The 18,011-nt window shown below is 37.5% G+C and overlaps 1 protein-coding gene across 5 annotated transcripts in view; it reads left to right on the plus strand.

The window, feature by feature from the left end:
* Positions 1 to 18,011, plus strand: part of cacna2d2 (calcium channel, voltage-dependent, alpha 2/delta subunit 2) — a 241,815-nt gene that overhangs the window by 178,674 nt on the left and 45,130 nt on the right. For all 5 annotated transcript variants that reach the window (XM_015382058.1, XM_015382059.1, XM_015382060.1 and 2 more), the window contains 5 exons: positions 8,152 to 8,202; positions 9,539 to 9,638; positions 12,441 to 12,602; positions 16,309 to 16,419; positions 17,221 to 17,299. In XM_015382058.1, the coding sequence (XP_015237544.1) occupies positions 8,152 to 8,202; positions 9,539 to 9,638; positions 12,441 to 12,602; positions 16,309 to 16,419; positions 17,221 to 17,299 (503 nt within the window). The remainder of the gene's footprint in view (positions 1 to 8,151; positions 8,203 to 9,538; positions 9,639 to 12,440; positions 12,603 to 16,308; positions 16,420 to 17,220; positions 17,300 to 18,011) is intronic.

The raw sequence follows: 18,011 nt of genomic DNA on the forward strand, positions 1-18,011 counted from the left end.
AATTAGTAATTGTTTGTTAGAAAATACATTTCTAATTTTAACTGTTTTTACTGGACTGTATCCTGTCTGAATAGCTTTTTTTCCCCCTTCTACTCATCCATCATCACCCTCAAGAAGATTAATGATCCAGTCATTGCCCCTAATTGTCACCAATTACTGTGATATTAAATATTAACATTTTTCTGTTTTATAGATGTTCTTTCCATTAAATGAAGCGAAGTTGAGGGTAAGGTTAGGCAGCAGAAGGAGAAAGGTAGAACTGAGAGAGAAATAACCAAAGAAAAGGCGCATAGTCCTGTTAGCCAAGCGTTGCAAAGATCCCATTACCTCCCAGGTTCACAACAGCATGTAGGCTATATCACATATTGATTTCTTCAAAAAGTCAATCTAACCTCGTCACAAATATTATGACTGCTGGACAGTCCCTGAAGCTGGGGCTGCCTAAAACAATATTCCCAACAACCAGAGCCGCCTCCTCCTATTGTTTTTTTTTTTTTTCCACGCCACTTCAGATAGACGTTGAGTCTGAGGACATCACTATTGTTATTGCTGAAGGTGACACAAGACTTTAACAGTTTTACCCAAAGATTAAATTGCATCATTGGCTGTAACTGTCTGTGAACGGTGTGCTTAAGAAATATTCGGAATATAAATGAGAAGAAGATTTTGAAATGGAGAACATGTTGCACATTTCCCGACATACTAAAATAGGGAAGTTTGAATGATGGCAGCAACACTTAAGAGTGATCAACAGAAAGTTGAATAAATAAGCGGCAGACAACATCTCCGTCTCCTGCAGGTTAGCTGGGAGCTGTCCTCCTATATTTTTATCTTAATTCAATCTCAATTCGCCTTCCACATCCACGGGAGCACTAAGAGAGCAGCAGTCCATAAAATAATAAGCCCATCAGCACAACACAAATTCAAACACACGCTCTCTCTTACTGAGCTCTCTGTTCAGTCTTTCCATTATTTTGTGCTTACTGTCCTCACATCATCTGTAAATGATGCATTCATATCAAAGTACGCTGACTGTGTGCACATTTCGCGGAAAGCAGAAGGTACTATATGCAGCCCCATGATTACCAATAAACGCTGTAAAAATGTGGCAAATCAGCACAGTTCATATCAGCAAATATTAACAGTAAGCTTCACTATAAAACATGCCCAAACTATTCCATGCATCTGTTGCATGTTTCTGCAAATGCTTTAGATTATTGCTCCCATTTAAAATGTAATGCCCAACACTTTATGGAATGGGTCAGGGTGCATAAACACAATCTCCTTCGAGGGAGTCAGCCCCAGTTAATGTATTGATTGTACAGCACTGGGCTGTGATAAAACTATTTCATGAATTCCAATGAGACTCTTTTACCACACTGTTACAAAAGCAGCAAACAGCAATCACAGCAACGCAGAATATGTTGTGTTCATTGCTTGTATAATGCAGTTTTGTTAGATTTATTTTGGTAGAGGTTCGGGGGGAGTTGTAGGGGTGGGGTGGCTGTGAAAGCCGCTTTAATCTCGCCTCTCTTGGAGCGATACCTTGTTCTGCCCTCAGTGTAAAGAGCACACATCGGCACGTACCTGGCTTTATCTAGATCAAGATTTTGTCACAAACAGATCTGTTATGTTTAGAACCCTTTTATATTACAAAAATGTGATGTATTTTAGTTTTTTGGTATTTATGGTCGCATGAGCTGATGCTAGAGATATGTGAGGAGATGGGGTAAGTATATTATCTTTGTGGTATATTTAACCATCATAATGAATTTCCTAGTTGAAGTATTGTAGTTATTATAAATAGGATATTGTGACCTAATGATAAATTTTGTAAGTGTGGAAGCCGTCACATGCTTGTCAGGAGGTCAAGCAGTCTTTGAAGTGGGACCCAAACCCTTTGAAAGATAAACATTCTCCAAAGAGTTTCCAGCTGACACATCTTTAATTTTTTCTGGTGCAGCAAATCAACCAAACCACACCAACCCAGTACAATGGCAGACATGTTTCTTATATAGAGGTAGAACTATATAGGAAGAAACCATTCTAAAAGAATATATGGCTGCAAAATAACAAGAAAAGGAAAAAAAAAATGTTTCAAATGAACAGATAAAGTTGAAAAACATTTACCCATAAAGCCAAAAAACTAATATTTTAATTCAACCCAAACAACTACTCAAAACTTAACATAGAAAACACCATACTTGAGACCAGTGCTGTCCAAACCTGCTTTCAGAGGGAAACAGCAAAAGTGAGTATTTCACGATGAGCTTTGATATTTTAACTCTTTAATTCATGTGTTTCCCTTCTAGGAAGAGTTAAGCAAAAAAATTGTAAGGTGAAATCAATTTACCTTTTTACAAAAATGGAAAAAGATGTGGCCTACCAAAGAAATCACACCCCAAACAAATCCACTGCACCCAAAACAACCAAAATAAACCAAGTTACAAAACCAGATGCTGTGTTTGATTGTTATTTAAACCAATATACAGGAAACAATTGCTCATTATTACAAAACCTTTATTATTATTGAAGTGTTACTGTGTTCTTCCATCAGATGCCTTAAAATAAGATATGCCTGGAACTCATGACATACCAGACTTTAAAAAGTATCAATTACCTTACAGACAGCATCTATTTTTGATATTTTTCACTCTTAATTGTTGAATGCTATTACTATTAAACAAATATACCAGAGTAAGAATTTTTTCTGAATGAGAATGTTTTTATTTATTAAGGGTGGGGGAAAAAAAAATCAAAATCCTAACCAACCCCTATGGAGAAAATTTTCACTCTTGTTTAGAGAAAAAACTTAAAGGAGGAGAACTACAGTAAGTTCAGACATTAAGCCCTGAAGAATAACAGAATCACTAAAATAGAACCTCTGCCAAGAGGCAAAATTTGCCCCATATTGTGATTTAGCTAAAACTCGCACATGATCTGAATCATTAATATATTTAAATGAATTTTTCTTTGACATAAGGGCACAATTCCGGGAAAAAAATCCATAAGATACGTTCATAAGTTTTAAATTAAGCGATCTAACAAACCAGCAACATTCCCTTGTTTACAGTTTTTGTCTTAAGAGGCTTAGGCTGTCAGTGATCGCTGCTGCCACCCTCTGGTTTAGTGGGTAACTAAACCTCCGGCGCCAAATATCTCTATCTCACAATGTAAGAGAATCTTTTCAAAATTACCTGTATCCAGATTAGGCTCTGGATCATCACCAACATTTAATGGATTGTTCCTTGGCATGAGAGACACAACTGATAAAAAATTCATTAAAATCCATTCATAACTTTTAAGTCATTTAAAAGAAAACAGACAAACCACCGCCTCCACCAAAGATATATAATCTTTGGTGGACATAAGTAAGCAATACATAAATTGCTTATTTACGTCCACGTAAATAAGCAAGAGATGAGAAAGGCATTATCAGTCAATCAGTAAAGAATGTCAAATCCATTTGGCATTCTAGAAAACCACAATGAGATTTTTTTTATGCACAAATAGAAAAACATGACAAAGTGGCAAACCTTCCCAAAGGTGACACACCCACCATAATTAATCCCGGTCACAATAGAACCTAGGACATCTAAAGCACTACTAACCTCATTTGACTATACTAAAGTCACTTTGAGCATTCAGCAATAAGAAAGTATCAAGGCTGCAACCAGTGTTAAGCATCAGAGTGAAGACTGAGAAATCCAGCATCATAAGGATGCACAAAAGTTTTTGGAAAATATTAACAAAAGACATTTTTGAAATGTGTTTAACTCATTACATCTGGTGTTTAACTTAAAAAAGTAAACACCAGATGTAAAAGTAGAAAAAGAAAAGCACTTTACAGTCACTCAAACACTGATGATCTTGGGCCACTATGGGACCTGGAGAAGTTGTGGTCATTGATAGAACCATGATTTCTCTCCCTACCAGAAAATTTTAAAGGAGAATAGTCATCAATTTGTGACTTTAAGGTCTAATGCATGCAACGTAAATAAATGACAGAAGATTACCTAATTAGAGTACAGCCCCTGAGACTGGTATGTGATTTTATGAAGTTAAATAGGCTGTTCATGGTGCAAAACCATCCAGTAGTACTAATATAAAACAACTCTTAAAAAGAGAGTGGGACAACATTCCTTTACAAAGTGATTTAAAATATTATAGATGCCAGTTATTAGCAAAATGTTTGATAGCAACCTGCCACCAACTACAGTATTTAGGGCAGGGGTGTCAAAGTTATTTTTATATTAGGCCACTCAGTCATCATCACATCATGAAAAGAGCCAGCTGCACAAATGAAACATTTGATTTCATAAATTCCTTTACAAATAGCACGCTACTCTGGTATTATAACTTTATTTTCCAGTTTTTACTGCTTTGTACACTTTAGAAGAATATGTTTTTTTACTTTATGGCATGATATGTCTTTTTTGGCTCTATGGGGTGCGACAAATTGCGCTAGTGCGTGTGAGCGGGGGTACATAGAAGAAATCTGTACTGAAGAAAATTCTTTTGGATGGCATTTATTGTTAATACCCAACATCCAATGGCGGAAATTTTTTTGTTTACACATACAGTAATAAAATGCTTTTCAGCTAATTTTTAAATCTTGCGATCTAGACTTAGCGTGACAATTTTACAAGAACTCTGATTTCATCTCAAATAAACAACAGTCCTTCTGCCGCTAGATTCACTGTTGTGGTCTTTTAAAGCCAAGTAAGAGATTTTCCCTTGGATTAGCCTATGTCTCAATCCAGGATTTTTTATGATTAACTATTTCATTGATATGAAGTCTCAGATGGTAGGTGTTTATCCTTTCTAACTGGTGCATCAGAATGAACAGGAGCTGACACACTATTACTGTATGTTAAATAAAGTGGCGATGTCTGAAATATTATACTGCTTAATGACAGTGTTAAGTTTTACTTTATAACCATTTTGGATGCTCAATGTTTATAAAAAGCTGAAAGGCTGGGGCCACCGCCTGCTTGGGACTGAATGGACGAGTGGACTCGCTTCAGCACCAGCCAGGCCCATCTGCTTGTCACCTGGCCCTGGCATGCAGGAGACCGGGTAATGACAGGGAAAGAATGGCATCAGTAGGCAGGAGCAGAGCGGTAATTACAGACTGGAATCCATGCAGAAACGACACATCTGGATCCACAAGTCAAAAATGTGGTGAATTATACTCCGATACCAGCCTCACTTCATGATTTCTATCCGTCAGAAGTGCAATATCAGTCTGAAGACTTAAAATCCTTGACTCTGTATCCTACTTTCTCTGATCTTGATGCTCTCCTGCTTGGAGGCAGAGACAAAATTCAGTCACACTTCAGGCAATAAAAAAAAAAACTAGGGACGCTGCTGATATGGCAGGCCAATCTGGGTGGAAGATCAGCCATGGCAGCGCTATATAGCGACTCATGCGTTACTTCTTACTCCATCACAGCTCACACATTTCTCTTAAACCCTATTACCACTGATCAATGCTGCCTTTTTCACAGCTGCAGAGAAATGATCTGCTTGAAAGTAATATTTCCTCAGCATATTTTAAGGGTGAAGCTTGCACAGTTCTTTATTCTGAGATTTTTTGCACTGGTGGATATGAAGATGACCTGTAATGACATGGTAATGAAAGCTTGCATTGCCTTATAATTAACATTTAACCCCCTCCAAAATATGTTGAATTCCCATTAAAGGACTATTCTCCTCGATGAGAAATAGACTGACCAAGGAAGTTAATGAAATCTCGCAGTCGGTCTTCGAGCATCAGCCGTCGCCAAATGACCCTCCTTTAATCTCTAGACGAGGTGACTCTGTTTGGGAGCCTCAGGGAGTTGAGACGTGTGCCACATTCTGACCGAGCTTTCAGTCCCGCATCGATGATCGCCTTCAAAACTCAGTCTGCTAAGAGGAAAGAGACCCCCGCTGTGTGGAGTCTGAGGTCCTTTCTCCCCCTCCCCCTACCTCACTGCTTCAAATTAAGATTTTAGTAATTAAATTGATAAAAGTCATGCACGCCTATATGCCTCTTGGTTCCAGACCTGATTTCTGTCGCCACACAGAAGTGGAAAGCCGTAGAAGTTCTACCTTTGATGTAGCATTCTTTATTATTGAAAATAATTGGATTCTCCCTCCTCCATCCCTCTCCTCTCTCCCTGTACCTCTCTTTTACACACACACATACATTTTGCCTATATTCATTCCAGCTGAGCTCAATTATTGACCTTATATGAAGCAGTCCCCATTTTTCCTGAGATTACAACTTAAGTGTTGTGCTTAGGTTTTTCAGCAGAGGCCTGAGTAGCCAAGGCAATGAGATGTCAACACAGGTCAGGGGTCACTCTGCAGTTTAGAGTGGCCCCTGCTGGGCCTCCATCGCTTTAACTTTCATATCAGCCTGGCCGAGCGATCAAAAATAGTCTCTTTGGCCCTCAGGCAGCTGGCTTCCCTCCACACTCAGCAGAACAGGCGATAATCAGCAGAAAGAGACCCCTGATGATTGCTCTGGCTCTGCCTAAGACGGCTGCTAACTGCTTGCCTGCTCACTTCCTCAGGATGTCAAACTAATACTCACATCTGAGACAACCCTCCCTCCCACCCCCTTCACCGTTAGCCTGCAGAAAAGCCTGCGCTGTCCATCCATCTTAGCTCGCTTTGTACCGCTGGCAAATGTGAATTTAATTGCCCCTGGAAGAGACTGAAGGGATTTTTGATTTCCCTCTTTATGTCATCCTCTATCAACAACAGGCAGATGTTACAAATGCCGGCTAGTTCATTACCGTCTGTCCTGTGAGCTTATCCCCATTCTAAGGAAGGTGCTACGCAGGTAAAGAAGTATGACGATCTGAGGCAGGGCTGCCGTCAGGCTCAATAATGTATTTGACACCTGGCTGGTGAGACGACGAAAGGAAGAGAACAATTGCTACCCTATTCTAGTGAAATTATTCAAGTCAGTCTGGGCTTTTCGTCGATCAGGTCAGCTCCTTTTAGACCTCTATCTGACAACTACAGTTCAGCTGAGTAGGCATAGGAGACTTTAGTTATTTTCTAGATGCAACTGAGGACCGGAAAGAGAATAAAGCATCCTTCAGATGTTGTTTATGAATAAAACGAACCTGCAAATCCTTAAAATGGAAAAATTTAAAATTCATCTTTTTATTACGTTCATCAGGTTAGGCTCCATTGAGTTTGGTCTTGGTACCTTGGAATAATATTCTTTGCTTTTAACGTTTTTTCTTTTTTCAAAGATGGGTCTACTAATAAGAGGAAATCTGAAGGCAATTGCCTGCAATTGATTTTGACTATCAAATTACCAGATGCTTTCTTAATTAACACTTTAGATCAGCCTTCCACACAATAGCTCAACTAAATACAATGAAGTTTGAAGCTGTAAGTTAAAATGTAACAAGATTCCTGTGGGATCTACGGCTTTGCAAGGCACTGTATATAGAAACTTCCTATAACATTAGGTAATTCAAATTTAAAGATTTAATAAGTACCTATTAGAGTTTTTTTCTACTTAATTTAATGCATCCATGGAATGTTGAAAAAAATGTGTAAAACTTTCTTCTGGGATTAATGGACAAAAAAAAAATCTATATAATTAGGAAACCTTTTAGATTCTATTGGGTGTAATATTGTCTGAATTTCTAAAATACTTAACATGTACAGCTTTGTTTAAGGGAATAATTGGACCTTTGACTCTGTAATAACACTCTTTTGATGAGTTGTTAAAGATGTGTTGGTTGGGCCCATTACAAGGCCCATCTCCACATTTGTTTGGAGGCGTTTACAGTTCACTGCAGGCTATTGTGCTAGATGTGTTGCTACATGCTGAAACTATCAACCAGTAATTACTTCGGCTTATGCAACAATTATTCAGACCAGGCTCTGGTATTCACTGGAGAGGACTATCTATACTGAAGTCAGCCAACAGTGGTTGTAGCCAACACTGAAGTACATAACTTATTAACTCTTCTAAGCACATAAGCCTTTTCAGTATTCTGTAGCTTAAGTGGGCTCAGCTTTGGCTGCTCCATACTATTATGACGGGGCTTTTTGTGACTCTGGCCTCTTTCTTCAATGCAATTTTCAGAGATTATGGGAACAAATTAAAGCTCTTTCTTTGCCTCTTTTGTGCAGGTATATCCAAGGTGCATCGTCTCCAAAGGACATGGTCATCATTGTAGATGTGTAAGTATTTCACTTTTCTTTCACCTTGTCCCCAGCTCCAGTAGAGATTAGAATTTGCCTTCAAAGGACACCAGTGCCACCTGTTGGTCTGAGGGGAAGCTAAGGCTATAAGATGAAAATTGCTTCTTATCCTTTAACCTTTGAGCTTTACATCCTGATTTTACAGCTCAGGTGATTCATAAAGGAGTAGAGAAATGTGACATTGGACATTTTAAAATGAGAGGGAGGACATAAACCCTTAGTAATATGAAGTTGTGTGAGAATTCTGATGAGAATGTTTGTGTATTTTTCTAATATTCAAGCTTAGAGCATTTAGCATAATAGTATATTTATTTTATATGAATAAGCACTGAGTATTAGATATTATAAGCTTTAATAGTCTGCAATATTTCTTAAAGGACTGAATGTTTACTTTCATAACAGAGCAACTAGTTATTGATTTCTGAATTATAATAATGAATGAAAAAGGTATATAGAAATACTGTGTTATTTTCTTTTTTAATTACTTTTACTAAAGATTTATAATTTTTGTTTGCTTATTTTCTTTTATTTCATAGCTATTATTTTGGTACAATTATGTTTTTGTTATGTGGTTGTGAGTTGTGTTCATGAAGGATCACAATAAAAATCATACCTTAGTTTTCAGTTTTTGGTGTGACTTGGTTATAATATTTCACTGGAAGTCAAAATGCTGCTGTCATTGTTTTTTCTAAATACACAATCTAAATAATTTAAAAATAATGCATAGAACAGATCATTGCAAAAAGAACATTTTGGAAAGTAAGAAATACTATAATATCAAATAAGAAAAAAAATTGTATGTATGTGTTTTTTGATGTCAGTTATATATGTTTGATGGACCTTGTTTTTACATGAAAAAAGTAAGTTTGTTGCTTAAATTATTCAAGATTTGTCAGCTTTCATAAAGAAATAAAATCATAAGTTGAAATTTTCATATGAGCAGTTGCTCTGCTCTTTGTTAAACTTCTCAAGGGAGATTTAGAGGATCTTCCCCTCCCTTATGCTCCCGATATTACATTACTAGCTATCAGGTTAAGGGTCATTTACAGTAGTGTTAAGCGTTTTGGAGTCCCCTGACTTGAAAAATAAGCACAGGTCAGTTAGTATTGATCATTTAAATGTAATTTTACCTAGATTTTTTAATTATAGTTTATATTTCTTGTATCACTATAAAGTTATTAAAAGAAAAATAGAAACTGGATCATGGGGGACTATGATGCAAAGGCTAGATAAATTATACCTTAAATCCTAGAAAAAAAAAACTATATGAATGTCTGCTTATTTCTGAAAACCAGTGTTCTTTTGTTGTTTGCAGGAGCGGCAGTGTCAGCGGACTTACTCTGAAGCTCATGAAAACCTCTGTCATGGAGATGCTTGACACACTATCAGATGATGACTATGTCAACGTAGCAAAGGCATGTCGAAGCTCTATTATTATGTGTAGATATTAATATAACCTACTGCTTAAAGTGATTTTGCTGCTAATATTTGAAGGGGTGATTTTTTTTATTTGGCCGTTATTCTAATTAACCTGAGAGTCATTAGGTGCAGCAGTTGTCTCATTCTGTCCCCAAATGTTTTCTTGCTGTTGAAACCCAATCTTTCCTCTGTTTGTTTTTTCTTGCATTGCCTAATGACCATGCATCTGTCTCCTCTACTCTCTGCTGATCACCAACTTTTCATTGACTAAAACTAATATGTGTGGGAATATTATTGTTGTTCTATTCTGCAGGGCAGAGACCACAAAAAAACTTTCTTCCTTACTTTCCACAGTGTATACACCGACCCACCCACACACATAAACACACATCCACACACAGCTGCTTGGCGTGGTGTTTCTGTTTGTCGACTCTCTTCGGTAATCCTTCATAATCCATTGCTTTTAGCCACTGTATGGCCCTAAATCCCAGCTCCAAGAGCAAGAAATGAGCATGCTAATCTGGGTGGGAACGCATCTGATTTTCTCCACTGCAAAGAAAGTGAGGGCATACATTAGCCCGCTGCATACAGCTTGCACTACCTAAACACATTCATAACATGCAGAATGGCCCAAAAAATATCACAAAATTATATCTTCTGGTCTGCATATATCAGGAGATTACATTGATTATATTATAATTTTTATCAGAAAGGACATACTTCAGAAAACAACACAGTTACAGCAATAGTTATCACATGCACAGTCTGCTAAATATACTGTATATAAAAAAATTTATATTACGTCTTTTGTTTCTTTTATTCCTTTTATATGCTACTTATTTATGTCCTTCAACTCCCTTCCTTTTGTTTCTTCCTTCCTTGCAACATACGTCTCTTCCTTCAGTCCTTTCTCTGTAAAATCACAATTGGCCAAAAATTGCTCACACGGTAAATAATTATACGAGCAGTTTTATTTAAAACACATGATCAAATCAACTGTCCATGCACATTTTGATTGTTTTACACATGCAAATTTAATACCATACATCCCCGAATATATCATAACTACGAGTGTGTGTTGGTGTTTAATACACCTGCAGCTTCTCTCCTCCTGTGTGGACCTGTTTCTGTGCACTCAGCTCAACCTTCGTCACTTTAAGGGTAGAACCAACTAGAGAAAGTAAACTACCTTTATGGACTGCTTTTTAGAAAATCTTTAAGATGTTTTAAGACATTATTGTTTTCTCCCAAGGTGCAGCTATTAAAGTAAGCAAAGCATCATCGGGCTAATCGCTAATAGCACAGAGAAGAAGTATGCAGTAATGTTTGTGATATATTTGGGGGGCCCATATTGAATCTGCACCCATAAAACATTCAAAATGTGCGTGGAGAGTAGATTGCATGCCTTTGTGTTAAACCAAACTGCTCGTATGAGTATTTATAATGCATGTGGTCTTTTGGGGGAGTCCTAACTTCATATTCCATTGCTTAATTTTCTCCTCCATTTTTTTTTGTCCTGCTTTAGGGCCTATCCTCCTTTCTTTTTCCATCTTTACTTTTCCATTATCTCTTCCAGCTGCCCAGCTTCCATCCTTGAGTCCTTTCTTCCTTTGGGACTACTTCCTGGTATCCTACCTCCCATAATTATTTTCTCTTTTATTCCTTCTGTTCCCTCTCATGTCCTTTCACCCTTTCTTCTGTGCTTTCTGCAATTTTACTTTTTCTTTCCTTCCCTGTGCCTTTATTTTGTTATTTCCTGGTATCCTCCTTCCATATGGCTATGTGTCCTATCATCCTTCCTTTCGATTATCTTCCCCACCTTGTGTCTTTTCTTCCTTTTGTGCTTTGCCTTTTCCTTGTCTCCTCTCTTTTTCTCATGTCCTACTTTATTCCAGCCTCCTTCTTGCCTCCTACCTGTTTCTTCTATGTGGTTTTATCCTTACTGTAACTTCCTTTTTTTCTTTCCTACCATCTCTTTATTTCATGTTTCCTTATTTCTTCTCTCTATCATTTCAATACCCCTCTTTTATTTCCTTGCCTCCTCGCTTCTTCCTTTAGACTTTTTAAATGACAAAATATGTAATATCTCATACTCATCATCCTTTTATTCAGGAACTCTGTTTTTGTTTTGTATATTATACAACAGGACAGCATAATGATATTTGACTCAGTTTTATTACCATTTGATTTCTTCGCCTCTTTAAATATGTGACAACAACAGCTCCCATGAGAAATGTCAGCGTTTCTCACACACAGTGTTTTACATCAATCCATGTTGAAAATGTCAGTGGAATCTGAATCTGACCTTCAAGAAACATTTGAAACACCCACTTTCAGAGTCACCACTAATGTTGCAATCATGCATATACACTGTGTGCAGACATATTCACAGATGCCCCCCCCGCCAACCACCTCCACCACCACCACACACACACAGAGGAACATAAACTCAGTTTTAGGCTAATTTGGTGGATGAGATGAGACAGATGATATTACCTTGGCAGGGTTTCTGTTCGGCGGGCTGCACAAGCGTTTCAGGTGCACCTGTTCTTTGTGGGGAAAAGTTGTAATTATCGGTGTTTACTGCCAGCAGGAGAGTGGCAGGGCAGCTTGCATCTGCACACACCCATGTCTGTATCCTGCCTCCATGAACTGCACACACCAGACAGATAACACAAAGATACTCGGTTGGACACAATGTTATTTTGGCAAACTTCTCAGTGTTCTTCTCTTGTAAAGCTAAACTGCACTCATGTTTTTTTTGTTTGTTTGTTTTTGTCTATTTTTCTGTTTTCCAGTTTAACGAAAAGGCAGAGGCTGTTGTCCCGTGTTTCAGGACTTTGGTCCAAGCCAACGTTCGCAACAAGAAGATCTTCAAGGAAGCTGTCATGCATATGCAGGCCAAAGGAACCACAGATTACAAATCTGGCTTTACGTTTGCCTTTGAGCAGCTTCTCAATGTAAGAGCTAACAAGCTTTTCTAGAGGAGGCAGCAGTGTTTTTCTGTGGCTGATGTTTCTGTCTAATCCAATTAATCAAACTGAGTTTATCGTGATAACACAAGGCTGACAGTGAGCCAGATTTGCATTAGACATTTCCAGAAGGCTGTCATTTCTGAAGGCAGGCTTGATTATGGCTGCCATTGCAGTAGAGTGAGGCTAGTCCTTTGCGGCAGCCAACACAAAATGAGGTCTCTCAGCAGCACACCGTCCACGTGCTCCCGGCACAGGTGCTGCCTCAGCTCCGAATGCTGCTGCGCATTTTTTGAGGCTGCCACGCTAATGGGCTCTGATGGGATGATTGATGAGCATAGCCAACAGTAGAGCAGCCATAGACACTTCATATTCCTCTGGTGTGCTTTAGGAGGCGCAGAGCCAAGAGTCTTCCCTTTTTTTTTTTTGAGGAAGGAGAAATGAAAAGGAGGGGGTTCTTAATCGTTGTCTGATGCAGCTTTGCAGAATGATTGGTGGCAGAAGCACTAAAAAAGAATGTTATCGCAGCAATATTATTTATCTTTATTAGAATCTTGTCAGATTGGCCTAAATATCAGCAACAGCTGTTGTGTTGTTTGGGGGGGAGCCATATTTAATGATTGGATAATGTTGTATACCGGAGATTTAATCCTAACTTTATGCCTCAAAGAGGAAGACTATGTCTCTAAAAAAAGAGAGATTATTCTAAACAGGATGCACTTCTGAAAAAACGAATATTTACAACAGGATTATATGGTTCTTATAAGAAAATTAAAATAATTTAAAATGCAAGAATTATGTTTGATGAAGGATTAATAGAATGAAGGGTACAGGTTTTAGGTAAGATGCATTAGTTGCTACTTATAAAAGTATACACAGGCTTAAATTTTCTTACATTTGTTACATCCTGAAATGTGTATTTTACTGAACATTTTAATAAATAATAGTGATAACATAACTACATTAAAGTGGAAGAAAATTAATTTTAAAATAATTTAAAAGGAAAAATGTTATTTGCATGCACTCTGTCTCCCTTTTATCAGTAGTTTGTAGAATCAGTTATTTTAGGTCACCATTAAACATGAGCTTCAATATCCTAAAACTTGTCATTGTGTGTCTTCTCTGCATTATTAGATGAACTGTCCTGTGGAAATTTAACACTTCATGACAGTCAGTTTTTAGTGTTTATTTTTAAATTTGCACACATGTTGAATGTTTACTTATTAAGTTACTTTTGAGGTAGTTGATTAACCTGGCAAGAAAGATTGATCATGTAAATCAGTCTGGGCCTGCTCCCATTGAATCTGTTAGGGGGAAAAGGGACAATATAATATTTATGATAAATTTTATTTGTAATGCACTTTACATTTAAGAAAAATCTCAAAGTTCTACAGATAAAATCCAAAAGGTAAAAGGAAAAAATGAAAAACTAATCATCTTTGTAAAGTATATGAATAAATAAGTCGTTGGCATAATTCTAAAGGTTAAGAGTCGTAAGTTCAGCTAAAAAGAAATGTTTTTTATTGTTTTATAAAAGTCTGGATAGTCTGTGGTTCCCTCAGATGATCAGGGAGGGCATTCCAGGTCAGAGGAGCAGCAGAGCAGAAGACACGATCGCCCATGTTGCTTAGCTTAGTCTTTGAGACTAGGAGTTGGTTTGAGTGTCTTGAGCGGCAGGATTGTGTTCTAGTGAGAGGGTTCAGCAGTTCCTTCTGGTATGGAGGAGCATTTCCATAGATGCACAGGTGGGTGAGAATTGAGACCTTGTATTAAATCCTTGCAGAAACAGGAGGCAGGTGAAGTGAGTGGAGAATGGGTATGATGTTGTCCTACTTTCAGACTCTCATCAGGATCCTTGCTGTTCTTCACATACTGTAGTTTCTGTAGACTTGTTAGGGATCCCGATGAGAAGAATGTTACAGTAGTTTAGACTGGAGGAAACAAAGGCATGAACCAGTTTTTCTACATCAGCCAAGGTGAGTGTAGAACTGAGTTTTGAAATATTTCTTAGATGATAGAAGGAGATTGTGTGCAGAGGTGTTTTATATGGACTTAAAGGTGAGTTGTGGATCAAATATTACACCAAGATTGATGACTGTTGTGCAGAGGGGAATGTCCTTGCCAGTAATGGAGGATGACTGGACTTGGTGTGATGTGCCAAAAAGGATTGCCTCTGTTTTGGAGTGGTTCAACTAGAGAACATTTTTTCGTCCACATCTTTATATCCTCCAGACAGGCTGTGAGTTTTGAAGATGATGATGCTATTTTTGAAGCTGCAGTGGGATGAGACTCAGATTTTATGTAAAGTTGTGTATCATCAGCATACAAGTGAAATGAGACTCCATGGTGGCTGATAACATGACTGAGGGGGAGGATGTAGATGATGAAGAGGATGGGCCCAAGGACTGATCCCTGGGGGACTCCGCTGGTGCCTTTGTGTTGCTGGAAACTTGTATTGCCATTTGAGATGCACTCTGTTCTGGCAATTAGGTTTGATTGAAACCACTTCAGGGCAGTGTCAGAGAGTCCAGTAGTTTTGTTTAGCCGGTTCAGAAGAATTAGAAGATCTAAAGTGTCAAAAGCAGAAGACAGATCGAGAAGTACGAGGATGGAAGGTGAACCTTTATCTGCTGCCATTCGTAGGTCGTTTGTAACTCTAACCAGGGCTGTTTCAGTGCTATGAGCAGAGCGAGATTTCTGGAAGGCATTATAGGGGCTGTGAGATTGCAAGCTGTGAGTTATCAATTGGGGTGGGTAGTGCTGAGGAACCAGAAAAGGAAGAGTTGATTAAGTCTATTTTTGTTTTTAAAAAGTCCATGAAATTATTGCAGTGCTCTTCTGTAGTTTCTGTAAGTGAGGGGGTTATTGGTTTGAGAAGATGGTTTATGGACGAGACCAGCTATCTGAGGTTTCCAGAACTGTTTCTAATGACATTTCCATTAAATTGTGACCGTGCCCTTGTGAGTGACTTTGAGTAGTCTTTATTGTGTTCTCTGAAAGCTGGTTTGTGCACAATAAGACCTGTTACTTTGAATCTCCGCACATTCAGCAGAAGCTATTGAGCTAATTGGGGTAAGCGACACCTGAAGCCTGCCTATTGATTTTTTTCTTAGGTAGGTAAAAGGGCACAAACTTTGTCATCTAGTGTGCCTCTTGTAGATACTGAGAAAACCAATATGATAGCAGCAGCTATGCGTGCATCCTCCTGTGCTGCCATGTTTATTTTGGTTCGGCTGTGGGCTCAGCCTCTCTTCGTTTGCAATTTCTCTATGTCCTGCGTTAAACCATAATAATGCAAAATGATTGGCCAAATGGAAAAGATGGATTCTCATGTGTTTCTGAATGCACTGTCACCGATGAACGATTCAGCATGTGTGCAAAGTTATAGTTTAACCGCTTTGAATTTTATTTGGATGTAAATCACAAGAAATATTGGAAACTTGAAAACCATTCAGCATTTTCCTCCCATTTTACAACTATGGGGTTATTTTGTGTCGATGTAAAATGTTAAATGTTGAATGTAAAAAGAAAAAAAGTTATAGGAAAAGTAATATTTTACGAAGTCAGACTTCTGATGTTGGAAAAAAAAGGTGCGGCGTAAGATAGCTGTATCACTGAGACTTTATATTTTTTGTCTGATTTCTGTAATCTGTTTCTCTGTTTTTCTTCACTTTCCTCCGTACGCCTGTCACAGGAGAGCAGTGCCCCGAGGGCCAACTGCAATAAGATGATAATGATGTTTACAGATGGAGGTGAAGATCGTGCTCAGGAAATCTTTGAGAAGTATAACTGGCCCAACAAAACTGTGAGTATGTTTGTGTTAGCCTGTTTTCTGTCCAGGGATTCTATTCTCCACCTTTTTCTGTCTATTTTGTCTTTCTATAAAGCAGAGAGTTGTGTTAGTCCGATATGCCAGGCATTCCAATGTGTTCAAACCATCCTCTCCAAGATTTCTTCCATTTCTGTCTGTTTCCTTTGATTTTCATAATTGATCTCTTTTGTCATTCTGTCATTCCCTCTCCTCTGAAGGATCTAAAGAATCTTCTTCACATGCTTTGTTTCTTCTTTTTTCTCCTTTGTTGCTTAGCTTCTGGTGTTAACAGCTCTGACCTGATGACTAATTAGCCACTGTATCATCAGAGTCTGCGATAGCACAGCCACTGATCTACTAGCTTGAATCTTTTTTGTCTTACTGTCGCCATCCATCCTCTTTACTAATCTGTCAATTTCAATTTAGTTAAGCTGCAGGAGAAATTAGTTTATGAATGAATAAAGTAACAAAGTCCAATATAAATTCACTGGATTACAGTTCAGGTAAATCGAGCACATTTTAAATCAATCTATCTGTTATTCTCTATCATATTGGTTTAAATTCTGATGCAATTTCAGTTTTTCATGCAAATCAGATTCCATCAAAATCCAATCTATTTATGATCTATTAAAGTGTATTCTACCCTGCAATGGATGCATGATATGCAATAAAATATTTTTATAAAGTGTGTTTTGAAGCGTAGGAAGTTTTGCTGTGAAAGTCCTTTATTAGCACTTTTGTCAAGAGTTACCCATTTTTTTTCTCTTCCTTTTTTGTTTTCTTGTCCTGAACCAGGTTCGAGTTTTTACTTTCTCTGTTGGACAGCATAACTATGATGTCACCCCTTTGCAGTGGATAGCGTGTGCTAATAAAGGTAAGCAGCACAAATAAATAATTTTTATAAAAAAGCAAAAGGGGTTATTTATTTATGTATGTATTTATTTATTTACAAAACCTGACAGTTTAAATCATTGTTCATTTATTTAGAGTTGTATAAAACCAAATATATTAATATAACTGCAATATACTACAATAACATGCACAAAAACAACAATGATAACAGCTAAACAACTAACACACCAATAGTTTGACTAGTTTTTCACTCAGGGACCGGATATTTTGCATGCCAAACCCACTGATACTGTGAATCACATTGAGATTGTTATTTTCTATTACTAATTTTATTTAATTCATTTTGGAGAAGTAACTTTTGTGTGACTCCTTTCAGATAAAAACTGAAACTAAATGGGAAAAAGTCTGACCTTGAGAGAGGAGAGATTTTTATAGACGCTACAGGAATTGAAATTATGTAAAGGAAACATTTATTTTAGATGTAAGAGGGGAATTCTGAATAAAGAGAGTAAATAACCTTTTCCTACTTTCCACAACAAAAAAGTTTGTGGGCTTTCAACGATAATGCACACAAAACACTTGGTTTTGATTGATATATATTTTTTTTATTTTGTTTTTCACTTTTAAAGATTAGAAAATTAACAAAAATAAATAATAGGCAGAAACAGCAAATAGAATATATATATATATAGAGTCAACCCAAAAAAAAAACAGCTCGTTTTAAACAGAAAATA

This window comes from Cyprinodon variegatus, unplaced genomic scaffold (genome assembly GCF_000732505.1).
Source record: "Cyprinodon variegatus isolate N-32 unplaced genomic scaffold, C_variegatus-1.0 Scaffold248, whole genome shotgun sequence".
Lineage (NCBI taxonomy): Eukaryota > Metazoa > Chordata > Actinopteri > Cyprinodontiformes > Cyprinodontidae > Cyprinodon > Cyprinodon variegatus.